A 27,426-nucleotide genomic window follows, 5' to 3' on the forward strand; every position below is an offset into this window, starting at 1 on the left:
TTGAGAGGCGGGACCTAAGCTCAACCCCCTGCAAGCACAACTTGGTGAGTATACACACACACACACACGTTCTTATTCTGTTTATATTCTTACGGGAATTTCATTCTTACATTACACATTCTTACACATTAAGAATTACACATTCTTACGGGAATTAAACCTCACTTCGTTGGAAGACAGAAGAGTTAGGGGGGGACATGATCACCACATTCAAGATTCTCAAAGGAATCGACAGGGTTGATAAAGACAGGCTATTTAACACAAGGGGCACACGCACTAGGAGAGACAGGTGGAAACTGAGTGCCCAAATGAGCCACAGAGATATTAGAAAGAACTTTTTTAGTGTCAGAGTGGTTGACAAATGGAATGCATTAGGAAGTGATGTGGTGGAGTGTTACGAACCCGGATCTAGCGTCCGAGCCCGGAGCAGTGACGACCGCGCCATCTGTGGGTCAGCTCCCGAAATCCCCTCCAAACGGACGACGACACCTGGTGAGGACGGCGTGTACTGGCCACAAGGGCCAGTTTCCAGTCCTGTGCAGCTCACAACACCGCCGCTGCTGACCTCTGGTGAGGTGGTGCTCAGATTACAACGCCATCTATGGAGTGGACATGTCGGGCGTTTGTGCCTGAGCCCGTAAGTGAGGTGTTTTAGTGTGTCCCAGTTATTGATGACGTGTCTGCTTACAGAGTCGACCTGGGACTGCTGTGGTGGAAGTTGAGTCAGTCTACCCAAGGCAGCTGTCTCCATACCTTGTGCTTTGCTGCAGCAGCTGTGAAGTCGTCCCCCGGAAGAACACTGTGGTGTTACCCTGCCAGTGGAGTGGCAGTAGAAGGATTACCCGGGACGGACTGCTGGAGACGATTATCCACTGGGGTATTGAGGACAGGAGAGTGATTTGTGGTATCACACGAGGCTCCTGTCTAGGGCGTTACCCTAATATCGCCCGTGGAGTGGCCTGATCAGCGTTGCTGATCCGGAACCTGCCAGCAGACCTGCTGGACGTGTGGTTGACGGCCTCCATGGCGGTGCCCCCAGTGGACCTGTGTTTTGGCTGACCTGTGGCCAGGGTAGGCTCAGCTTCTCAGAGGATTCGTTGTGAGGCCACGAAAGCACCGAAGACTTAGCACCGAGAGCTTGATTCCAGCGTCTTCAGGAGAAGACGTTTGTGTACAGTGTTAATATCCCTCCCCCCGTGTAATCTTTTTATATATTATTTATTGGTGGTGGTCAATATATTATATTAAGTTTTTGCCTTTATTTCCCTTCCCCTTTAAGTTACTTACGTCACGGATCACATCCCTTGAAAGCCACTACTGGCTTGGGGTCGGATACAACTTCCTCTAACAACATCAGAGTAAGAACCCCGTTGCGTCCCGAGAGGGCCGTAACATGGAGGCTGACTCCATACACAGTTTCAAGTGTAGATATGATAGAGCCCAATAGGCTCAGGAACCTGTACACCTGTTGATTGACGGTTGAGAGGCGGGACCAAAGAGCCAGAGCTCAACCCCCGCAAGCACAACTAGGTGAGTACAACTAGATGAGTACACACACACACACATTAGCGGGACCAAAGAGCCAAAGCTCAACCCCCGCAAGCACAAATAGGTGAGTACAAATAGGAGTACACACACACACACACACACACACACACACACACACACACACACACACACACACACACACACAGCAAAAGGCAGGCGTACCGAAAGAACTATGAGATGAAAAAATTCCTAACAGAAATACCATGGGAAACAGAACTCTGAGTAAAGTCTGTGCAAGACATGATAAATGACGTCACACAAGTGTCAAGAGGCAGTAAACAAGTATATCTCTGCCAAAAAAAGAAAAAAAAATACAAGCAAAATTGGAATCGATGATTTAATCAGACATGTAAGGAAGCAAGACAATTTAACTCAAGGGCGTGAAGAAACAATGAAGTTACAGAAATAACAGAATGTCAGAGAACAGAGGGAGATACCAGAGGGCCAGGAATGAGTACATCAGTGTGAGAAGAAAAGCAGAGAGACATTAAAATTACAGCAAATAAAGCCAAGACCCAACCAAAACTGCCCCACAGCCACATCAGGAGGAAAACAATAGTGAAAGAACAGGTGATGAAACTGAAAATGTATGAAGACAGGTATACAGAGAATGACAAGATGTGTGAAGTGCTCAATAAGTTTCAGGAGGTCTTCACAATAGAACTGAAGAGAAGTCAATGAGCTAAGAGAGGTGGCAATAAAACAGGCAGCTGTGGAACATTTCGAAATTACCAGATGAGCTTAGAAGGTATATGTTGGATCTGGGTGTGAGAAAGGTTGTTGGGCTTGATGGAATCTCACCACAGATGCTAAAAGAGTGTGCAGAAGCACACTCTTTTAGGGCAGTGTTCCTAACTTCTATACCATGTAAGGTGATGGAGAAGATCGTGAGAAGAAAAACTAGTAACACATCTGGAGAGAACGGAATTATGACACATCACCAACATGGGTTTAGGGAAGGCAAATCTTGCCTCGCAGGTTTAAAAGAATTCTATGACCAGGTGACAGAATAAACAAGAAAAAGAAGGGTGGGCAGACTGCTTTTTCTTGGACTGTCAGAAAGTCCTTTGACACAGTAGCACATAAGAGAGTCTGCCATAAGTTAGAGAAACAGGCACAAGTAACTGGTAAGATGTCTCAGTGGATAAGGGAGTACCTAAGCAATAGGAGGCAGAGAGTTATTGTGAGGGATGAAATCTCAGAATGGCGAGATGTCACGAAGAGTTCCACAGGGTTCTGTACTCGCCTATCTTCTTTCTGATACATGCAAATGATCTTCCAGAGAGTATACATTTATTCCTCTAATTGTTTGATGCAGATGCAGAAATTATGAGAAGGGTTAGAGAGGACAGCATGAGAATACACGAAGACTTGGACATACTGATGGAATGGTCCAACAAATGGCTATTAGAGTTTAACTCGATAAAATATAAAGTAATAAAAATAGATGTAGGGGTATGAACTATGAGAAAAGACTAGGGGAACTGAACCTCACGTCGCTGGAAGACAGAGGAGTTAGGGGAGACATGATCTCAATACGAGATTCTCGGGAATTGATATGACAGATAATGACAGATTATTTAACATAGGTGGTACACGCACAAGGAGATACAAGTAGAAACTGAGTACCCAAATAAGTCACAGAGACATTAGAAAGAACTTTTTCAGTATCAGAGTAGTGAACAAATGGAATTCACTCGTCAGTGATGGGGTGGAGACAGACTCCATACACAATAGTAACCTGTGGCACGGTGATTAGCGTAGTCGGCTCATAACCGAACAGTCCGAGGTTCGTATCCCAGGCAGGGCGAGACGTATGGGCAAGTCTACTTACACTCGTTACCTCTGTTCACCTAGCAGGGATTAGGGACCTGGGTATTAGTTGAATATCGTGTGTCGAATCCTGGGAATGGTCAAATGGTGCATATATCCCAGGTATACTTGAATTTCTCACATACGCCGCATGGCACAGCACGAGGAAAATAGCCACAAGACAAAGACACCAGCGCCGCAAGGCCATTGCAACGAGTGGGCCGGAAGGTCCCAGAGTCCAAAAAAAGGGTTCACGCCCGAGCGAAAGTAACTACAATTTCAAATGTAGATATGATTAACGGTTGATCAGTGGAACCAAAGAATCGAAGCTAGTAAGCACAATTAGAAGAGTCCTCACACACACACACACACACACACACACACACACACACACACTCGCCAAAACTTTCAAAGTGTCATTAAAGTAAGAGTAGAGTAACTACAATTGTAAAGTTAAATAAGTGTGATAGGGGTGTTCTTCTATCTATATCTTTAACTAAGTAAATAGACACAACAAGGGGAGTAACTTTAGAAGCTTGATACAAGAACTGGAGCGGGTCAAAACAAATTACTACTGTGAGTACTAAACGTAGCTGGAAGATAACTAATGTCACACGAATCTACAAGACGGGGAATGTTTTTAGAGAAGGCAACTCATAAATTATCCACTACAGTTATGTGATAAGATAAGCAACCTAACCTACACATGAAGTGAAATGAATGTGATGACATTCTGGTACATGATAAGGGTATGCTGGACCCTTATCAAGTCTTAATTTACTACTGATAAGATTAAATTAAGAGCGGATGAAACCCTGTTACAAGTACAGCAACGCACTGATGTGTGCGTTAGGTTGGGGTTGCTGGTTTTCAGCGACGTTACTGTAGCCTATTATCTGCCTATGATAGAATGATGTAGGTCAAGTATGAAAGGTAAGCATGGCACACGAATGGTAATACATTGTGGGCGTCTTGCACTATATGTACCCGAGTGTGCCGTGAGGGTGTGAGCGTCCGGCAAGGGGGCGTGGGCGTACCTGTATGACCGGAGCAGTTAGGGAGACCCCCAGCAAGGGGGCGTGGGCGTACCTGTATGACCGGAGGAGAGTCAGGGAGACCCCCAGCAAGGGGGCGTGGGCGTACCTGTATGACCGGAGGAGAGTCAGGGAGACCCCCAGCAAGGGGGCGTGGGCGTACCTGTATGACCGGAGGAGAGTCAGGGAGACCCCCAGCAAGGGGGCGTGGGCGTACCTGTATGACCGGAGGAGAGTCAGGGAGACCCCCAGCAAGGGGGCGTGGGCGTACCTGTATGACCGAAGGAGAGTCAGGGAGACCCCCAGCAGGAGAAGACTGACAAAGCCGCCCACCAGCCCCAGGAAGACCACCAGCAGTGAAGATACTCCCGCTGACGACACCTCACCCATCCGCTTCTCAGCCACCTGTCAGAATACTTGGGTATTATTCCCCTGTGTCTAAGGTGGCATGAGGGAATGCCTGCAGGTAATGAGGGTATGAGGGAGTGTATGCTGGTAATGAGGGTAATGGCAGTGTGTGTAGTTTGAATATGTGGCCCCTTCCGGGTCTTTTTCCTCTCACTGACATCGCGAGAAAGTTAACCCAAGAGAGTGTAAACAGTAAAAGAAAACGTAATTGGCGAGTACTGGTCTCCTTGAGCTACCACCACTCACCCAAACCCTGTAGAGAGTCGCCTCTACTGTCGGGAAAAACCGACCTACTTTAATAATCTTAGTTACAATATGCAACTAATAGTGTTGCTGTTCTTGTACTGATCCATTAACCCATACTAACACAAATTAATTTAATAACTCGTTCAAAGAAAATGAAATTACAGTGAGATTTGTCCTTAAACATGGGATATACATTGCCTCGTCACCAGAAAATATACATTAATAAAATATCAACAATCATTAAAACCCCCAGTCCGGCATTAGAAATAAAAAAAACTATTCCCTGTGACTGGATCAAATCAATTCGTAATTAAAATCAATGCCTCCCTACCTATGGCCATAAATAGAGAGAAATTGAACCGGTTCTGGTGGCGTCACCAGACCGGGAGGGAGGAAGGGGGCCATTGTTGATACGGCATTTCTCTCGTGAGGTAGGACAAAGAAGCAGCTATGTTTGCACTCGTAACCCGAGCTATTCCTACGTTCTTCAGCTGCCGCTGCCTCTAAATAACGAGAGTACCTCGTATCCGGTTTGTCCTAAACATTGCAAATTTTATTACTAGGTCTATTAATATAATTATTGACATTCCAGTTAGGAGGCGGGCGACCCCCCCAAAACAGGGTGACCTCCTCACAATCACTTAATAATCCTAATAAACGTGCCATCTGTAATAGGAAGTATATTTGCAATTGCTATATTGTATTCTTCCGGCAGATCTGTCTTCACCAGGGAAACCAAGCAACTTCAACCGGTTGCTTCATGTGGGAACAGACGCCATAGACCACGAGGCTCTTATTTAGCTGATCGCTCACAACCCCACAGTTGTACCCATACTGAAGCCTTCAAATCACATAAGGCGTTTGAGTGCAAAACTAACTCCAGTAAATTAATAAACTAACACTTAGTAAAAAATTTCCTGTCAATCGATAAATTCTCGATTGATTGGCTACTATCAATCGAGAATACGCTTATATCAATTAAACCCCTGTTGTGTTGGGATATGACTTGTGGGAGATTTTAAATCTATACAGTCCGCTCAATAAAACATACAGTCCACTAAGCTAGCAAAAGAAATAATAAATAAATTATTCATCATAAATAAAAAAAATTGTAAATAAATTTATAATAAAATAAATTTAATAAAATCCCACGAGTCAGACTTCCCCACATACTCTCCCTACTTGCAAACTAATGTTTGGGCTACAAACTCGCCTAGAAATATGGGAGTGTACATCCTATGGTCTTGTTTGCCCATTGTTAATGACTGCAACCTGCTAGTTGCTGCCCCTGTTGTAATTAGCATCTTACATCAAAGCCTCCTCTAACTTCTTCAAATTATATTATCAAATTAATATAATAACCCTAAACTGACTAAATAGGTGTCAGAACCTTTTCAGACCAAATTATCTTCCCCAAGGACACAAGAAAAGAGTAATAAAAGCTTAAGCAAGTTTTACAGCATTTACTAGACTAATAATGGCATACTGTACAGAAGCCTCGGGAGCTCTAGAGGATTAAGATGAATCTCAGGATGCATTGCTTTTGACCATATCGTGGTGTGGTGGTGTAAGGCATGTGCTTGTGAGTACCCATAGCATAGGTTCGAATCCTTTTCGTGGCTCCTATTGATTTTCTCAAAGAAATAATCTTCATATTACAAAAATAAGTTTCACGATAATGTTTGATCTGGCTTTTGATTTGGGCTTCAAGGGACAGGTGTGGTGTGATATAAACCCCCAGATATTTCTTCTTGATTCCTGAAGAATTTATTCTCCCAACTGGTACCTTGTGTTTGGCCTCCTACTCCCTATGCCTATCTTCATCACTTTTCACTTGCTCGAGTTAAACTCTAATAGCCATTTGTTGGACCATTCCTTCAGTCTGTCCAGGTCATCTTGTAGCCTCATGTCGTCATCCTCTGTCTTAATCCTTCTCATAATTTTAGCATGATCAACAAACATTGAGAGAAATGAGTCTTAACCTTCTGAAAGATTATTCACGTATATCAGAAACTTGATAGGTCCGAGTATAGAACCTTGTGGGACTTCGCTGGTGACATCACACCATTCTCAGATCTCACCCTTCACAGTAACTCTCTGCTTCCTGTTGCTTAGGTGCTCCCTTATCCAATGGAGCACCCTACCACTTACTCCAGCTTGTTTCTCCAACTTATGCAACAGTCTCTTATGGGGGACTGTGTCAAAAGCTTTCTGGAAGTCCAAGAAAATGCAGTTTGCCCATTCTTCTCTTTCTTGCATTTATTTCCTTTATTTATATGGGTCTTGGCTTTATTTGCTATGTCATTTTCAAACTGCCTCTCTGCTTCTTTCCTCACACTGAGGTACCCATTTCTGGCCCTCTGGTATATCTCCCTGCTCTCTGGTGTCCTGTTATTTCAATAGTTTCTCCATGCCCTTATGTTTAGCTGCCTTGCTTCCTTACATGTCTGATTGAACCATAGATTCCCCTTTTGCTTATCTGTTTTTGCTTTCTGGGCTGGGATAATCCTGTTTTCTGCCTCCTGACGCTTCTGGGTGATGTAGTCCATTATGCCTTGCACAGACTTTCACTGAGTTCTCTCTCCCATGATATTCCTGTTAGAATTTTTCTAATCTCATTATAGTTTCCCCTTCGGTATTCCAGCCTTTTACTTGTCGGTCCTTTGCTTGGATGGGTTAATTCTACGTCAAACAGATGCTTAAATGTTTGGACACTGGTCACTCGTTCCTATTGGGAATACTGATTTGACTTCCCTTATGTCTGACTCGTTCAGGCATGTATGCAATTGTGAATTTTGGGTATTAATAATTATTGAATTATGTAGAAACTTAATACATAATTATTAAGTACCAGATTAAACGGGTGAGGTAGCAATCTATGCAGATATATAGTGGAAAGTATTCAATACCACTCAGTGTATGAATACATTGTAGAACAGATAAAGACATTCTGATCTCTCTTTATCCATGCTCTTCCATCTCCCTTTCATTTTATCCCAACCTCCTCCACTTTTACCTGCTACCCTATCTTTCCTTATTTATATCTCTTTCTACATTGACTTTAAGTTAGGTGGAGAGAAATCAATTTTTTATTCTGTCATGCGAAATCAGTATTGTGTTTGACGAGCGCGACAAAATATGCACCATTCACTAAGCCGGCTCACGATATTTGTAGAATTATTCTTGATGAAAAAGGTGGTGGAGGTGTGTGGGCGTCCGCGGGCGGGCCCCGTCCTCCCTGCCGTGATAAATAACTCATAATTACGGCTCCCACCTCGCCCATCAGGTGATCAGTCGCGTTTCATCATCGTTACCGATAATTACCCAGGTAAACGTGTCAATTGATCACATACATTCACCGTAGATATTTTATGTACAAAAACTTTTAAAACAACAGTAATGAAATAAATAAATAAATGAAGTTATATATATATACTATATATATATATATATATATATATATATATATATATATATATATATATATTATATATATATATATATATATATTATATATATATAACTGAAAACTCACACCTCCAGAAGTGACTCGAACCCATACTGCCAGGAGCAACTCTGCAGCTGGCGTACAGGACACCTTAACCACTCAACCAACACGACCGGACAAAATAGGATGGTAGCCGAGGCTAATTCCCCATCCCCCCGCCGGCACTCTGATGGTAATCTTGGGCATGGTATTTTATCAAATCACCTCATTCTTTGGGGCACACGTGAGGAACACAAATGTGAACAAGCCTGAACTACGAACCGGGTGATATCATCATGACGCTTCACCCGAGCACCATGTGTCTTGTAGCATGCCTGGGATATGTGGCCTAGGGTCCCTGGTTTCTGGCAAGCATCGCAAAGACCAGAAGCCTCGGGTCTACCCCGAGCTGCTTTAGACGGAGTGGCAACAGCGTTTGCCCTAATCTGGATGGCGTGAGCAAAATCTCCTCCGCATAGCAGACGGGTACCGGATGCGACCCACTTGTGGAAAGATGGAACCCTCACAAGAGGACGCAAGGCCGGCACCGTCAACCATGATATACAGTTTTGCTTTCCACCTTCTAGAGCGCTCAGTCGTTCTGTTAGAAGGGGTTTCAGTGGCCGTTGTCGGGTCTACCCATCGACGCATTCGCGCTTGGAACGCGGGTAGGAGAGCCACTGCCACTACCACTGGATCCTCCGACTACTAACGCCCTGAGCCGCTTGTCTTCTGTAGGCAGATTGATGTAGCAAAGTCGGGAATTCCTAGTCCACCGTCCTTTACGTCGGCATGAAAAAAGGCATTAGGAGTATCAAGTATCATAAGTACATCTGATATCTCTCCCGTGTCCAAGCTCTTCCTCCACACTATACTGAGGGCCTGTGCTACTGGCACCTTGCATTTCTTAATAAATATTGAATTCCATGAATCTGGACCCGGAGCTGAGTGCATGGGCATGTTTTCAAGTTCTCTTTCAAAATCTGGTACGCTCGTGTTGATGTCAGTTATATTTAAAGGGGTTTGGATATCACGCATAAAGAAGTTGTCTGGATCTTCCACCTTCATGTTGTTTATTGGAGTGCAAAACATGTCCTCACACTGCTTTTTTAGGATTTCACTCATTTCTTTCTCATCCTCCGTGTCACTCATACGGGCACTGCCGTATGAGTGCCACCTTCACTCATACGAATAGGTCCAATACTCGCAGTGCTTTTTGCTTTTGATTTCGCATATGTGAAGAAGTATTTTGGATTTTTCTTTATTTCCTGAATTGCTTTCTGTTCTAACTGCCTTTCTCCAGTCTGATATAAGTGTTTCAATTTCCGCTCAATTTCTTCAATCTCCCTATTTAAATTATTCCTTCTTTGTAGGGAAAGTCGTGTCTGCTTAAGCATTTCCGTTATTTACTAAATTTACTTACGGAGTTTTACTTACTTTTCCGTTATATACTTACGGAACTAACGCTCGACCTTGCCAGACTCATGATGAACCCCTAAAGGACCTTAAAAAGGAACTCAGATTCTGTCCTGACTTAAGAGTGACCCGAAAAAGGCCTTATAAGGAAATTTGCTGATTCGGCCCAACATTCAGGCAGGGATTTCCTGTCATTCTCACTACTTGCTCTTATTCAGAATCTCAGAGACGCATTCGAAGTCTGAAATTAGAGTTTAATTTTCCATAGATTTTTCAATGTTCTTCTGCTGACATGAAGTAATATGACCGCACTTTACTTAGGCATCACTGGAATAACCTTCACATTTATATTAGATGAGGCTGCTTAAGTTTGTTTTGGTTCAAGATGTATATATATAATGCACATCCAGAATGTTCAAGTTATTGTATTTACCAATGCAGAAGAAACAAATTGTGGACAAAATTGATTAATAAAAAGTGTCGGTTTCTCTACTATTTCATGAAAGGAAACCATGTGTTGCTGAGTATGGAATTCTACCCACCTTAGTGTTGCTGAGTATGGAACTCTACCCACCTTAGTGTTGCTGAGTATGGAACTCTACCCACCTTAGTGTTGCTGAGTATGGAACTCTACCCACCTTAGTGTTGCTGAGTATGAACTCTACCCACCTTAGTGTTGCTGAGTATGGAACTCTACCCACCTTAGTGTTGCTGAGTACGGAACTCTACCCACCTTAGTGTTGCTGAGTATGGAACTCTACCCACCTTAGTGTTGCTGAGTATGGAACTCTACCCACCTTAGTGTTGCTGAGTATGGAACTCTACCCACCTTAGTGTTGCTGAGTATGGAACTCTACCCACCTTAGTGTTGCTGAGTATGGAACTCTACCCACCTTAGAGTTGCTGAGTATGGAACTCTACCCACCTTAGTGTTGCTGAGTATGGAACTCTACCCACCTTAGTGTTGCTGAGTACGGAACTCTACCCACCTTAGTGTTGCTTAGTACGGAACTCTACCCACCTTAGTGTTGCTGAGTACGGAACTCTACCCACCTTTGTGTTGTTGAGTACGGAACTCTACCCACCTTAGTGTTGCTGAGTACGGAACTCTACCCACCTTAGTGTTGCTGAGTACGGAACTCTACCCACCTTAGTGTTGCTGAGTACGGAACTCTACCCACCTTAGTGTTGCTGAGTACGGAACTCTACCCACCTTAGTGTTGCTGAGTATGGAACTCTACCCACCTTAGTGTTGCTGAGTACGGAACTCTACCCACCTTAGTGTTGCTGAGTATGGAACTCTACCCACCTTAGTGTTGCTGAGTATGGAACTCTACCCACCTTAGTGTTGCTGAGTACGGAACTCTACCCACCTTAGTGTTGCTGAGTATGGAACTCTACCCACCTTAGTGTTGCTGAGTACGGAACGGTACTCACATTGAGTCGTATGGCATCAATCTCCTGGGACTGGCTGGCGCCCTTCTCATTAACGGCGGTGATGGTGATGAGGTAATCCTGGCCTGGGGTCAGGCCCCCCACCTGGAACCTGGGCACGTCCTCCTCCAGGGTGACGAGCAAGGTGTGGGTGTTGGCGTCGAATACCCTGCCCACGAACCACTGCGGCAGGCCCCCGTCACCCCCTGGCGAGCAGCGCACCTCCAGGGTACCACCTGTGTGGTTCACCAGCTGGCAGGCCTCCACCCGCTCCGGCGGTCCTGGCGGAACAGTGTGGGCGTCAGTTGTAAGGTTATGTGGACGTCATGGTAAGGAAGGTGGTCTGGGAGATGTAGCGGGAAGACACGGAAAGATCACATCAATATACCACAAACTAATATATCAAACATTGCCAGTTTGCAAATACAAACATTGCAAATACAGCCACGGCTGTATTTGCTGTCAGTGACTACTAGGAAGTGAGGTCTTTATGCCCCATCTAAGAGCCTTGTTGTACATGTGTTGAAATTTAACTATTCCGATGTACGAATTGTTGTTGAATCTGACCCTCAAGTTGAGGAAGGATGGAGGTGGCTCCAAATTTTTTTCTTTATTATGCACCCCATACCCATCCCGTGGGCGGTGATGGAAAGGGTTACAGAAGCACATAATGAGTTCAGGAACTGAACCCAAAGTTTATTTAGCTAAACAAGTGACAGTCTTGTGAAGCTAGTTACACAATTGTTAATGTTATATATATTTGTATATACACTTCCACGGAACGTCTCCCAATGGAACAGAGCACTTCCCTTGTTGTAGGTTTGGTCGATCAACGGAGTATGCCACAGGAATCTTGATAATAAGCAAAGAAACCGGCCCCGCGTCGTGTGTGTCCCGTCTGGGTTGAGAGCAATATGGCGAGTCATATTTAACTATATATATAATTGTTTCATAATCCCGGAAGGAGAGGTGTTTAAATTTTGCTTACTTTAAAATAACTTCAGTCTTATTTGATTCTGTTAACTTATGTTGAAAACAGTCTCCAGACTGTTCGTGTTACGGGTTAAGTCCAGACAAAATAAGCTCTGTACTCTGAATATTTGTGACGAAGTGGTCACATTTTCTCCACAATGAATAGAGGAATTAATTTCAATTCTTCCTTTTTCGGATAAATCTGTATTTTGTTTCGTTTTGATAATTTTTACACAGAAACATAAAATATATTTTCCTGGTGTACATTTAATTAATTAAAGATTATATAAATTGAACAGAATTAGATGGGGAAATTTTCCCACACTGGCTGCCTGTCCACTGATATATAAAATATTAGTGATGTCCCACTTTCTGTTCTTGGGTCCTCTGGTTGGTTAGGTTAGGTTAGGTTAGGTTAGGTTAGGTTAGGTTACGTTAGGTTACGTTAGGTTAGGTTAGGTTAGGTTACGTTACGTTACGTTAGGTTACGTTAGGTTACGTTAGGTTACGTTAGGTTAGGTTAGGTTAGGGCACTTTAGTACGACAGTTTCTTGACGTTGGGAACGCTGGCGAGAACGGGCTGCATGATTATTATCAATCTAAAACTGGGCAAACAATAATATGTTTGGAATGACGCCAAACAGATTAGATGTATATAAAGTAGCGATAGTAATAAAATCTGTAAAGCTGTTCAGTAATTATATTTTACGGTCACCTCACAGTATAAAACATAAACGGATCGCTAAGACAATCTTCGCTAAGAAAAGTGACCAAAACAATGTATTTATCAATTCTATTAAGGCATCGAGTACTCGGAAACGTGTAGGAATGGCTGAAAGGGTTTAACACACTGACGCAACACTGAACCAACGTTTATAACGCTGATCCTCTGTTGATTAAATGTTTGTGGAGGAAGTGTTGGCCGGCGGGTGACTGACCTGCCTCCAGTACGGTGAACTGGCACGGGTCAGCCTGGGTGCCGACGGTGTTGGTGGCCCAGCAGGAGAGCACACCGTAGTCCCGGGACGATCTGCAGGCAGGGAGAGAAGAGAGGAACCACAGTTTAGCTGCGTGTCAACACTGTTAGCATGGTGACGGGTGGGCGTGTCAACACTGTCAGCATGGTGACGGGTGGGCGTGTCAACACTGTCAGCATGGTGACGGGTGGGCGTGTCAACACTGTTAGCATGGTGACGGGTGGGCGTGTCAACACTGTCAGCATGGTGACGGGTGGGCGTGTCAACACTGTCAGCATGGTGACGGGTGGGCGTGTCAACACTGTTAGCATGGTGACGGGTGGGCGTGTCAACACTGTCAGCATGGTGACGGGTGGGCGTGTCAACACTGTCAGCATGGTGACGGGTGGGCGTGTCAACACTGTTAGCATGGTGACGGGTGGGCGTGTCAATACTGTCAGCATGGTGACGGGTGGGCGTGTCAACACTGTCAGCATGGTGACGGGTGGGCGTGTCAACACTGTCAGCGTGGTGACGGGTGGGCGTGTCAACACTGTCAACATGGTGACGGGTGGGCGGGGAACCACAGAGGGCGTGTCAACAATGGTGACAGTATGTATCGGGTCTGTTGCTGTCGTTCAACACAATTGGGAACGCGAAATGTAATTACTGATGCTTAATAAGTCATCGAACATTTATGTATGTAATTGGCGAATTATCAGCATGCAAAATTGTTTTCCTGTGAGTGGTGCAATTCCCACAAGGCTACGAAACTTTATAACAACCCAGCAAGCCAATGTATAATTACTTCATGTAGAGGCGTGATGGAGTAGTGTTTCATAGTGTACCTGCAGTGTTGGACCCAATAACACTGGCCAGGTTAGTGGTCCTTAGCGGAGGTACTGGGTCATTAACCCTGTCCTGCTCTGCACTATTCAGCAGCAATAGGAAAATCGTTCTCCGCTTGTCTTCTCAGTAGCAACAGAGGGTCAACTGAAGCAGTCTCCACCTCAGCCGGCCTCCCACTCGCTCAGCCGGCCTCCCGCACGCTCAGCCGGCCTCCCACACGCTCAGAAGGTCTCCCACACGCTCAGCCGGCCTCCCACTCGTTCAGCCGGCCTCCCACTCGCTCAGCCGGCCTCCCACTCGCTCAGCCGGCCTCCCACTCGCTCAGCCGGCCTCCCACTCGCTCAGCCGGCCTCCCACTCGCTCAGCCGGCCTCCCACTCGCTCAGCCGGCCTCCCACTCGCTCAGCCGGCCTCCCACTCGCTCAGCCGGCCTCCCACTCGCTCAGCCGGCCTCCCACTCGCTCAGCCGGCCTCCCACTCGCTCAGCCGGCCTCCCACTCGCTCAGCCGGCCTCCCACTCGCTCAGCCGGCCTCCCACTCGCTCAGCCGGCCTCCCACTCGCTCAGCCGGCCTCCCACTCGCTCAGCCGGTCTTCCACACGCTCAGCCGGTCTTCCACACGCTCAGCCGGCCTCCCACACGCTCAGCCAGCCTTCCACACGCTCAGCCAGCCTCCCACACGCTCAGCCAGCCTTCCACACGCTCAGCCAGCCTTCCACACGCTCAGCCAGCCTTCCACACGCTCAGCCAGCCTTCCACACGCTCAGCCAGCCTTCCACACGCTCAGCTGGCCTCCCACTCGCCGGCCTCCCACTCACTCAGCCAGACTCCCACTCGCTCAGCCGGCCTCCCACTCGCCGGCTCAGTGTACATACTGTACAGAGTGTACAGTGCCTGCAGGAGGGAGGGACAGTGTACAGTGCCTGCAGGAGGGAGGGACAGTGTACAGTGCCTGCAGGAGGGTGGGACAGTGTACAGTGCCTGCAGGAGGGAGGGACAGTGGACAGTGCCTGCAGGAGGGTGGGGCAGTGTACAGTGCCTGCAGGAGGGAAGGACAGTGGACAGTGCCTGCAGGAGGGTGGGACAGTGTACAGTGCCTGCAGGAGGGTGGGACAGTGTACAGTGCCTGCAGGAGGGTGGGACAGTGTACAGTGCCTGCAGGAGGGTGGGCCAGTGTACAGTGCCTGCAGGAGGGAGGGACAGTGTACAGTGCCTGCAGGAGGGTGGGGCAGTGTACAGTGCCTGCAGGAGGGTGGGACAGTGTACAGTGCCTGCAGGAGGGTGGGACAGTGTACAGTGCCTGCAGGAGGGTGGGACAGTGTACAGTGCCTGCAGGAGGGTGGGACAGTGTACAGTGCCTGCAGGAGGGTGGGACAGTGTACAGTGCCTGCAGGAGGGAGGGACAGTGTACAGTGCCTGCAGGAGGGAGGGGCAGTGTACAGTGCCTGCAGGAGGGTGGGGCAGTGTAACGGTGACCGCCATACACATTACCTCGGGGTGTAGTCGAGGAAGCTGAGGCCTGGCTGGACCTGGATGCGGTGCCTCTCCACCTCCATGGTGTCGAGGGTGTTGTTGAAGTACCAGGTGAAGCGGAGGTCGTCCTCGGGCTTGGCGTCAACGCGGCAGGTGAGGCGGACGTCCTCCCCCTCCTGCACCGTCACCGCCTGCGGCCCGTCCTCACATACCGGCACGTCTGCGGCCAGGGAACACATGCGGGGTGAGTGGCTGTGTGTACCCATGGGTGGTGTGTACTCATGGGTGGTGTGTACTCATGGGTAGTGTGTACTCATGGGTGGTGTGTACTCATGGGTGGTGTGTACTCATGGGTGGTGTGTACTCATGGGTGGTATGTATGTTTGTGGATGAGTGTTCACATGGGTGCTTTGTATGCATAGGTGTGTGTGTGTGTGTGTGTGTGTGTGTGTGTGTGTGTGTGTGTGTGTGTGTGTGTGTGTGTGTGTGTGTGTGTGTGTGTGTGTGTACTCAACTATTTGTGCCTGCAGAATCGAGAGTTGGCTCGTGGATGCCGCCTCTCTAGCCACTGGTTGCTTAAAGCAACTCCTCTCCTGTCCTTCTCTGTCATACCTAGCTTTAAAGCTAGGAATAGAAGTTGCTTCCACAATGTGCTGCTTTAGTTCATTCCATTTCCCCCACTATCCTCACGTAGTTTTTTTCTACGTGAAAGAAAATTTCCTAACATCTCTGTGACTCATCTGAGTTTCCAGCTTCCACCCATGTTCCCTCGTTCTGTTGGTATTCCGTGTGAAGGTTTCGTCTATTTCCACTGTCAATCCCCCTAAGTATTTTGTATGCTGCATTCATATTTCTCCGCTCCCTCCTTTTTTCTAGCATCGTCAGGTTCAGTTACTTCAGTCACTCTTCATATCCCATCACTTGCAACTCTGGGACTAGCCTCGTCGCAAATTGTTGAACCTTTTCTAGTTTCCTAATGTGATTTTTTAGGTGGGGGCTCCATACTCTAAGACTGGTTTCACATAGGCAATGTAAAGCGCTCTGATTGCCTCCTTACTTAGGTTTCTGAATGATGTTATAACTTTTGTTAGCATAGAGTAGCTGCTGTCGTTATCAGATTTATATGTGCTTCAGGAGTTAGATTTTGTGTTACGTCCACTTCCAGGTACCTTTCTCGAATCGTCACAGAAATTTATTTCCCTTCATTGTGTACTGTCCCTTTGGTCTCCTGTCATCTAGTCCTATTTCTATAACTTTACACTTGCTCGTGTTTTTTTTTTGTTTTTTTTTGCAGGGATATTCCTGCACGGGCCCTAAGCCTCTGACTGGCCCACTAAGTGTTGCTTGTTTCTGTTTTACTTGGGCGGAGTATGAGTATTTATTATTCGTATGGTCGCTTCAGTAAGATTTTGCCATATGTGTTTAACAACAACTTCTGCTCTGTTGAATCTAAGTTGAAATCTTAATGGGTTTGTAACTGTGCACTGTGTTAGATAATGTTCCAGTGGTCTGTCGGGCATTTCTCCACAGTGTTGACATTTCCTCTCATCTTCCGGAACCTGTAAGCCTATTTCCCATGCACATGGGTATCCAAGCCTGATGCGATGTAAGTGTACTTCAGTTGCTCTACTGTTCCCTTTCATCAAACAAAGGGGTTCGTAGTTGGTTGAATTCTTGTACCAACCCGCAGATCCTGATGTTACAACTGCTGTGTTGTGGTCACTATACATCTTTTGCATTGCTCTGTTTCTAATTACTTTCTTAATCTGTGATAGACTCTGTGGTATGTAAATGTCTACATTTCTTCTCTTAGTTGCAAGTTTTGCAGCTTCGTCTGCAATGTTATTTCCTATTTGAACTCCAGTAGCCATTTCTCTGACCGTCTCTGCAGCTGTTCAAGTCCTCTTGGAGGATCCTGCAATCCTCATCTGTCAACTATTCTCATTAATTTCGTGTCAGCCGCAAATGAAGACATGTAGGACTCTATTCCTGTAGACATGTCGTTCACGTATATTAGAAATAGAATTGGTCGCAGCACTGATCCTTGAGGTACTACACTCGTTACGGCTCGCCAGTCCGACTTCTCGCCCCAGACTGTTACTCTGTGACTCCTGCCTGTTAGGTAATTCCTTACCCAAGCTAGGGCTTTTCCACCTACGCCCGCCTGCCTAAGTTTGTGGCTGTTGAATGGCAGTCTCCTGTGTGGTACTGTATAACAGTACAGTCGAATGAAGGAATTGTCAGACACCATTCCTTCCCCTCCCTGTTCAGCTCGTTGATGCCGTGAGGGAGGGGGGGGGGTGGTGGTTTGGTGGTTTTAGTGGGCGGCTGCCGGAGTGTGATTCTCCTTGGAGCAGTCCTCTGTCGTTTTGTAGCCCTGCTCCAGTGCTCCTGCTGCTGTCCTCTCTAATTGTGCTGAACGACTTTTCCTTTTCCTTCTGTTTCGTTTTTCTCCCCCTCTTCTCCTATCTGCTTGTCGTTTCCTGCCGACCTTTTGCTTGTTTTGGTTATTCCTTTGGACTTCTTCTATTTTGACGCCCGGGTGCTTGAGGAGGCATACTCTTGCACCCATAGAACTTTAGTACCCAACGTCGAGAGCGAGGGGAACCTTTTATTTTCAATCTTCCTTTCGTCACTGAACCCGATCTCGACGAACTGATGGTCCTTAAGGTGGCGTTTGTGGGGCGTATACTCACGACGCACCCCTACGGGGCTTCGACATGATCGGCGATAGCTTCTTGTTGGGTGTCCTGCCTCTAATTTTGGCTCCATGGTGGGTGTGGGGGCACATTCGTGAATGAATGTTTTTCTTTCGTACTCTTGTCGAATTCTGTTTCTCCTTTACCTTCTTAGGCTCCTGCGGTGGGCGCCCAAGCCCCTGAGTCGGTTCGTGTTGGAAGACCGTGCTCTGTAGCCTCCGCTGCATTGGGCCCCGACCTACCTCCTCCTTTGGCTTCTGACTACTCCCCTCAGCTCCCCTCCCTCCTTGGTGGTTGGGTCGAGCCCCAAGCCCCCAGTGGTGACTACCTCGTCCCCTGGCACGGCTCAGTCTCTAGTTGTGACTACTGCACCTTTTAACCCCTCTCTCTCTGCCCCACCCGTCTTGGTACACGTGTCGTTGCTGCTCCTTCTCAGGATGCGGCCTCCGGCTTGGCTGCTATATCCTGCCTTGGCGAGACCCCTGTTCGGGTCTCCAAGAACACTCGGTTGAATGCCAGTGTTGGCACTATTCTCCTTCCGTCCCATGTTGCAACCAGTGTTCGGAATCTGCAGGACTGCCACGATGATATTCAGCATATCCTTGAGGCCCAGGGCTATTCTATCCTCCAGGCAGACACGTTCACTCGACCCCCTCATGGTCGTCGCCGTCAGCCCCTTCGGGTTGTGAAGATTACTTTTGATGGTAGGACCCTTTCACCTTCTGTCATTCTCTGCCAGGTGCTCTGTTCAGGAGTACATTCCTTCTTCTAGGCTCTGTAACAAGTGCTGGAGGTTTGGGCATGGTGCTCTCCGCTGCTCTGGGACTGTCTCTCTCTGTTCTTTGTGTGGGGGGCGAAGGTCACTAAGTCGGAGTGCACTTCTTCCCAGGCTCGCTGCCTCAACTGCGGTGAGGCCCATCCTAACTTCTCCCGTGCGTGTATCCATTACAAGCTTGAGGCAGCCGTCCTCACCTTGAAGCACTGGGAGCGTTTATCTTTTCCTGAGGTGAAGCGCTAGGTTTGCCGGCTCCCGCCTTATGCTAACGTCTCTTATGCTCGCGTGTTGCGCTCTTCCTCTCCACGTCCTTCCCACCTTCCTCAGACTCACAACCGGTTCTGGGCCATGGACCCTGATACGCCCACTGTCCCCTCCTCTGTTCCTTTGAGTTCTGTCCCAAAGGGTCCCCCTCCTGGTTCTCTGTCTGGGGTTTCCCTTCTTTCTACCCGGTCTGTCATGTCTCCTGTGTCTTCTTCCTCGTCTTCCTCCAATCCTCCTTCCCATCCTTCTCCTCCGTCTATTGACTCTCCCCGCCGCCTGTCTGTGCGGGCTGATGTCCATCGCTCTCCTAACGACCGTCGTGTGTGCTCTCATTCAGCTTCTCCTGTTGAGACGCTGGAATCCGTTGCCCAGTACGTAGTTGCTGGGACACCGGTCTCTAAGTCAGAAGCGTAAGCCTGGCTCCTCTCCTTCCTCCTCCCCGGCAGGTAAGAAGGCTTCGCTTTCTTCCTCGGCCCCTACTTCTGACTCTATCGCCCCTTCCCCTCTCATTTCGGGGAAGGGGCTTTTTCCTTCGCCTCTCCATTGTTCTGCTGCTCGTATCTTTGTGGGGAAATGGTACACCGTTTGTTCCATTCATCTCCCCCCCGAGTGTCCCGCTTTCTCGTCCTGATCTGAAACACCTACTGGACTCCTTGCCGGAGCCTGTGCCCCTGGTGGGTGATTTCAATTTCGTCATTCCCTTTGGGGTGATGTTTTGACGAACACCCGATGTCGCCTTCTTAAGCCATTTATATATATCCTCTCTTCTTCCCTGTCTCTTCTGAATTCTGGTGAGCCCACGCATTTGAACTCTCGGACTTGCACCCTTTCCTGTCTTGATCTTTCTCTTTGCTCGTCTTCTCTTTACTTAGATTTCACATGGCAGGTTCTTGATGACCTCCATGGCAGTGACCATTTCCCCATCCTTGTTACCTTTTTCTCTTTTCACCCTCCCCTCTCCTTCCTTAGGTGGCAATTTGCTAAAGCGGACTGGAACCTATTTACCCTCAGTGCTGCACTCTCTGACCTCTCCATTCTGCCTCTCCCTCGCTCTCTCCTCCTTTTTCATGACACTGTCTTCGATGCTGCCCTCCGCTCTATTCCTCACTCTTCCTCTCGGGGTCCACAGAAGTGCGTTCCCTGGTGGAATGCAGACTGTGCTCGGGCTGTCCGCTGTAAGCGTGCAGCCTGTGCTCGGGCTGTCCGCTGTAAGCGTGCAGCCTGAAAGAGACACAGCCGTCGGCAGACGGCCGATTCTTTTCTTTTCTTTCGGAAAGCGAGTGCAGTGGCATGTAGGGCCTCCGTACGGCTAAACGTGAATGTTGGGCATCTTATGTCTCCACTATTACATCCGAAACTCCTCTGCCACTGATCTGGAAGCATATCCGCAAAATAGCGAGTAAGTACGTTCCCAATGTTTCACTGGTCCTTCACCTCCGTGGTACTCTTGTGGCGGACCCGTTGCAGGTCGCTACCGAATTGTGATCCCAGTTTTCTTCTGTTAGCTCTGGTCTTCATCTTCCCCAATCTTTCCTTCTTCATAAACCTGTCCTTGAATCTTGTCCTTTAGATTTCTGCACTCGTCTTCGACTTCCCTATAATGATCCCTTCTTTCTCTCTGAACTTCGTTCTGCCCTGGCCCTCTGCAGTTCTATGAAGGCAGGCTCCGATGGCATTATGAGATGCTTCGTCATCTCCCTCCGTGCACGTCTCAGTAATTTATTGAGTCTGTATAATCGGATCTGGGAGTCGTCGTCAGTCCCTGAGGACTGGCTCGATGCCGTTGTCCTCCCTGTTCGCAAACCGGGGTCTCTGGGTACTTCCCCTAAGGACTTTTGCCCTATTGCCGTCACAAGTTGTGTCTGCAAACTCTTTGAACATATGGTTAACGTTCGTCTGATGTGTTTCCTGGAACACCATCACCTCCCCTCCCCTTCTCAATTTGGTTTCCGCAAGTGCCGCAGCACGACAGATGTCCTGGTGAACTTGGAGGTCTATATTTGTACTGCTTTTGCTGCGAAGACCTCCGTTGTTGCCGTCCTTTTTGACCTGGAAAAGGCTTACGACACCACTTGGCTATATCATATCCTATCCCAGCTTCATTCTTTTAGCCTTCGTGGTCATCTCCCTCTCATTCTCCGCAGCTTCCTCTCTCGTCGTTCCTTTCGGGTGCGGCTTGGTACTGCTCTCTCTGCCTACCCGTGGAGAGTCCCCCTTCCTCAGATTTGTATATCCTTGACCCGCATCCCTAAAGCTTTTACCCCTCCTATGGTTCTAAAACACCTTTTCCTTGAGCACTTTTCTTCTCACTCCCACTCCGTTTCTGTCTTCACCGATGGGTCTAAGTCTGCGGACGGTGTTGGCTACTCTGTTGTGTTTCTTGATCACACTTATATGTGTCGCTTACCTCTGGAGACTAGCATCTTCACAGCGGAGCTTTATGCTATTCTTTATGCTCTTCGTCTCCTGATCTCTCGTTATCTATCTTCCTTTGTAGTTGTTGTTGACTCTCGTTGTGCCCTCATGGCTCTCGGGTCCTTTAATCCGGTTCATCCAGTAGTTGTCTAGATCCAGCATTGGCTGTTTCTTGTTCACAGTAAATTTAAGTCGGTTGAGTTTTGTTGGGTTCCCAGCCATATTGGTGTGTCTTTAAATGAGCGTGCGGATGCTGCCGCCAAGGAAGCTGTCCGCTCTTGTCCCATCTCTCGTAAAGGTATTCCATATTCTGACTTTTACCCAGTTATCCATTCCTCCATCCTTACCCATTGGCAGGCTTGTTGGTCGTCTGTTACAGGTAACAAAGTACTCTCTCTTAAAAGTTGTGTGTCCTCGTGGCCGTCCTCCTACCACCGTAACCGGCGATGGGAAACGAATCTGGCAAGGTTGCGTATTGGCCATACTCGCTTAACTCATGGTCACTTGATGGAGCGCCGCACTGCTCCTTATTGTCCTAATTGCTTTGTACCCTCTTACGGTCGTGCATATCCTTGTTGAATGTCCTGACTTCCGGGACGAGCGTGTGTCTGTCTTGTTTTCCGAACGCCCCCGCGATCGCTTGTCTCTCGATAGTATTCTTGGTGACTCTGATACTTTTGATATCGTTTGTCTTATGCGTTTCTGTTCTCGCATTGACATCTTTGGGGATATTTAGCGCCCTCTGATTATTTTGCACATTTGATGATGCTACATAGCCTTCCCGATTTGGTGCCTTCTTTTTTGATAATTACTTACTTATTTTCCCTTCCCTTCCCCCCCCCCTGTCTCATCCCTAATCCTTATCCTGATCCCTTGTCAGTGCTATATAGTCGCAATGGCTTGGTGCTTTGCCTTGATAGTTCCCTTCCCCTCCTCTGCTGTCACCTCTACATCTGTTAGTCTCTCATCTTGGTTCATCTTCTCTTCCTAACAGTGGGTGTTTTCTACTTCTTCCTTCTGTTTTCATTAGCCTTGTCACTATTACCTATTTACTGTTTGGTGAAGCAGGCACATCATGATGAAAGAAACTCTGCCCATTTGTTTCCGCGTCCACCGGGGATCGAACCGGGAACCTCAGGACTACGAACCCCGAGCGCTGTGCACTCAAGCTGTCAGGCCTTGACAACCTCACCTGTCGTCCCCACCCAGGTCAGGGGACGACAGTCTGGGAGGTGTGGGCGTGTGCTATCCGCTGCACGATACCTCTTGTTATCCTTTACTGATATCATTTACCACACAGGTTTTTTCATTTATTAATTATCTCAATATCTATAATATAGAGATAATAATATATCTCTATAATATGATATCTCTACAATATCTAATATAATAATCTCTATATAATAATAATCTCCATTTACTATATTATATTATATAATAATATAGTGAATGGGATAGTGAATAATAATGATTCACTATCCCATTCACTATCCTAGCGAATGGGATAGTCGCTTAATATTATCGCCAGGCGGGATATACCTGTAAGCCTCGTGTTATTTCATAACCTGTAATGTAATAAAGTAGAGAATTAGGCAGAAATGTTGTTATTCACAATACATTTATCAAAAAGTGTATTAAAATGAATGACAAGTCAGTATTATCATTTAATTATTCAATTATTAATTAATACCTTCTAATGAAACCTAATTATCTGTTTACCTGACCTGCATTAACCCCATAAAGGGGGAATTCAATTAATATTCGAGGGTCCCGGTAGTGCAGTCGGCTTCGTCCCCGATTCACAATCGGGATAACTGGGGTCGCGGAACAGTTGAATGTCTCCACGCCAACCATAACCACGCCAACCATCACCACACCAAGCATCACCCCAGCAACCATCACCCCACCAACCATCACCCCAGCAACCATCACCACACCAACCATCACCCCACCAACCATCACCACACCAACCATCACCACACCAAGCATCACCCCAGCAACCATCACCACACCAACCATCACCACACCAACCATCACCCCAGCAACCATCACCACGCCCACCATCACCCCACCAACCATCCATCACCACTCCAAGCATCACCACACCAACCATCACCCCACCAACCATCACCACACCATCCATCACCACACCAAGCATCACCACACCAACCATCACTACACCAACCATCACCCCAGCAACCATCACCACACCAACCATCACCCCAGCAACCATCACCACACCAACCATCACCACACCATCCATCACCACACCAACCATCACCCCAGCAACCATCACCACACCAAGCATCACCACACCAACCATCACCACGCCAACTTGTATACAGAGCCTGGACGGGTCGAAACGTGAGGACCAATCCACACTCCAGAAGTTGAAAAAGCGACGACGTTTCGTACCGTCCCAGACCACTATCACGTCACACGATAATGAGGACAAGACGTACTGTGCACGGTCCTGCTGAGCGTTGACCTGACCATCCTGAGAGACGTCCCGCCCTCACACTCTTAACTTGCTCATCAAACAACGCTCAATACAACATAGCGACACCTTAATATTTGTACCAACTGTCCTTTTTACTAGTCTTGTGTCATTTAGGGCCAAGTTGAAGGAACTATCACCGCTCGGCGAGTTACTCCACCGTTCGTGAGCTACTAAAGGCGCTCGGGCTCACGAACGGCGGCTAAAATTCAGATAAGCTTAAAGTTGTTAAATTCTACAGGTCACTGGAACCAGCCGGTCTCTATATTTTAACACAAGAGTCCTGTGATACTTGTTATTGAGCAAACCAACACACCAGTAAATCATGCATTCATATAAATATATATATATATATATATATATATATATATATATATATATATATATATATATATATATATATTTATATATATATATATATATATATATATAACTGAAAACTCACACCCCAGAAGTGACTCGAACCCATACTCCCAGAAGCAACGCAACTGGTATGTACAAGACGCCTTAATCCACTTGACCATCACGACCGGACAAATGAGGTCAAGTGGATTAAGGCGTCTTGTACATACCAGTTGCGTTGCTTCTGGGGGTATGGGTTCGAGTCACTTCTGGGGTGTGAGTTTTCAGTTGCATATTGTCCTGGGGACCATTCAGGCTTGTTCGCATATATATATATATATATATATATATATATATATATATATATATGCGTGATATACACACACATATATATATATATGTGTGTGTGTATATCACGCATATATATATATATATATATATATATATATATATATATATATATATATATATATATATATGTGTTTCATTGAATATGACCGCATATTCTGTATTTATTATTTTCTGGTTTAGGGCTTCTATCCCTCTAACTATTTTCTTAGCATCAGGGCTTAATTGAAATGAGTTCAATAATAATTAATGAGTTCTCCAAAACTCATTTTCGTACTTTTAAGGTGAAGAAAAGAAGTGATTTACTATAGAGTGTATTACACTTATTTGTATAATTTGCACGACGTTTCGAACCTCCATGGTTCATTCTCAAGTGAACAGATCTTACAATACTAGTTGATTTTATACCCGCATTAGGTCAGGTGATAATACAATGAAGGTGAAAACATGGGGGGATACATAAGGGATAAACATAGGGGCTGCAGAAGGCTTATTGGCCCATACGAGGCATCTCCTATCTAAACACAAAGATTAATCCAGTGTAATTGGCCTGTTATGTTGGACATTGTCTTCTGTGTTGGCATCGATATGTTCTTGTCTTGTCCTTACTCTCATGGTGGGTAGAGTAAATAGTTCCGTGATTTGGGTGTTCATGGTAGGTCGCTCTATTCTTATGTGAATTGCCTAAAGAATTTGTAATCTTCTTGAATCTTGGGTTTTGTCTATTATGCAAGTATTCTTGTTCAACATTTCTCTTGTTAGAGTAATGTCATGGGCTTGTCTCATGTGATTCCTAGGGGCACCAGATTGAAGATGGCATGTCAAACGCCTCGTCAGCTTGGTCGACGTCATACCTATGTACTTACATTGAAGGTTACATCCTTCGTGGGGGCAAGTGTACATGTATACAACGCTTGACTGCTGTAGAGGGTTCTCCGTCGGCTTCGGGCTGTTTTTGATAAGGAGTTCGGAAGTCTTCTTGGTTTTGTAGAATATTATCAGGTTTATGTTTTGGTTAGGAGTAGTGCTTTTTACTCCTTTACGGATTATTTCTTTCATTATTCTTTCCTCTTTTATATGTTCACTGTGCATGGTTGATTTGTAATATAATTTTATTGGGGGTGTTGTGGTTTCTGTTCTAGGTTCTGAATTATACCAACGGTCCAAGTGTCTTCTTATAGCAGCGTTTATTTCCGCGTTGCTATATCCGTTGTTCACCAATACCTGAGTTACTCTTTCAAACTCTCTACTCACGTTGCTCCATTCAGAGCAGTGGGTAAGCGCTCGACGAATATAAGCATTGAGAACACTGGCTTTGTATCTTTGGGGGCACTCACTTCTACCGTTCAGGCATAATCCTATGTTGGTGGGCTTGGTATATACGTTGGTGCTTAAAGAGGTTCCTGTTTTTGTTATTAGTACATCCAAGAATGGCAGACTGTTATTTTCACTATTTTCATGTGTAAATCGGAGTACTGACTCTCTCTCTAGGTGTCTTTTTAGGTCAATTAGTTCATCTGAGTCTTTTACTATTACGAATATGTCATCTACATAACGGCAGTATACAGTTGGTTTTTGTCTGCTACTGAAGACCCTATCTTCGATGGTTCCCATATAAAAATTAGCAAATAAAACTCCTAAGGGGGAGCCCATTGCTACTCCGTCTATTTGTAAATACATGTCTCCCTGTGGACTGATGAAAGGGGCTACCTTTGTGCATGCTTCGAGAAGACTTTTCAAGTGTGGCTCAGGTATGTCTAATTTGGGGGTGCTCTCGTCTCTGTATACTCTGTCCAGTATCATTCCTATGGTTGTGTCGACTGGGACGTTGGTAAAAAGGGATTCAACGTCCAGGGAAGCGATGATTCCATCGGGCTGGGTAGATTTGATCAATTCTAGGAAATCTGCTGATGATTGTAGACTAAACTTACTTGGAGTGTATGGAGTTAGGAGTTCATTGAGTTTCTTTGCCAGGTGATAAGTTGGGGTTGGTATTTGGCTGATTATAGGGCGTAGTGGGTTACCTGGTTTATGCGTCTTAACATTGCCGTAGGCATATCCTAAGCCAGGTCACTGGCTATGCAGCCCTTATGTATCCCCCCATGTTTTCACCTTCATTGTATTATCACCTGACCTAATGCGGGTATAAAATCAACTAGTATTGTAAGATCTGTTCACTTGAGAATGAACCATGGAGGTTCGAAACGTCGTGCAAATTATACAAATAAGTGTAATACACTCTATAGTAAATCACTTCTTTTCTTCACCTTAAAAGTACGAAAATGAGTTTTGGAGAACTCCTATTTCAATTAAGCCCTGATGCTAAGAAAATAGTTAGAGGGATAGAAGCCCTAAACCAGAAAATAATAAATACAGAATATGCGGTCATATTCAATGAAACATGTTTGAAAGAAAACCTGCTGCCAGTATACACCAATATATATATATATATA

The 27,426-nt window shown here is 46.2% G+C and overlaps 1 protein-coding gene across 1 annotated transcript in view; it reads right to left on the reverse strand.

Annotated features, from left to right (window-relative positions):
* Positions 1 to 27,426, reverse strand: part of LOC138363004 (synaptogenesis protein syg-2-like) — a 233,697-nt gene that overhangs the window by 12,109 nt on the left and 194,162 nt on the right. The window contains exons 8-11 of the mRNA XM_069321682.1: positions 15,652 to 15,853; positions 13,296 to 13,387; positions 11,389 to 11,666; positions 4,666 to 4,799 (exon numbers count right to left, since the gene is read on the reverse strand). Coding sequence (XP_069177783.1) covers positions 4,666 to 4,799; positions 11,389 to 11,666; positions 13,296 to 13,387; positions 15,652 to 15,853 — 706 coding nt within the window. The remainder of the gene's footprint in view (positions 1 to 4,665; positions 4,800 to 11,388; positions 11,667 to 13,295; positions 13,388 to 15,651; positions 15,854 to 27,426) is intronic.

This window comes from Procambarus clarkii, chromosome 10 (genome assembly GCF_040958095.1).
Source record: "Procambarus clarkii isolate CNS0578487 chromosome 10, FALCON_Pclarkii_2.0, whole genome shotgun sequence".
Lineage (NCBI taxonomy): Eukaryota > Metazoa > Arthropoda > Malacostraca > Decapoda > Cambaridae > Procambarus > Procambarus clarkii.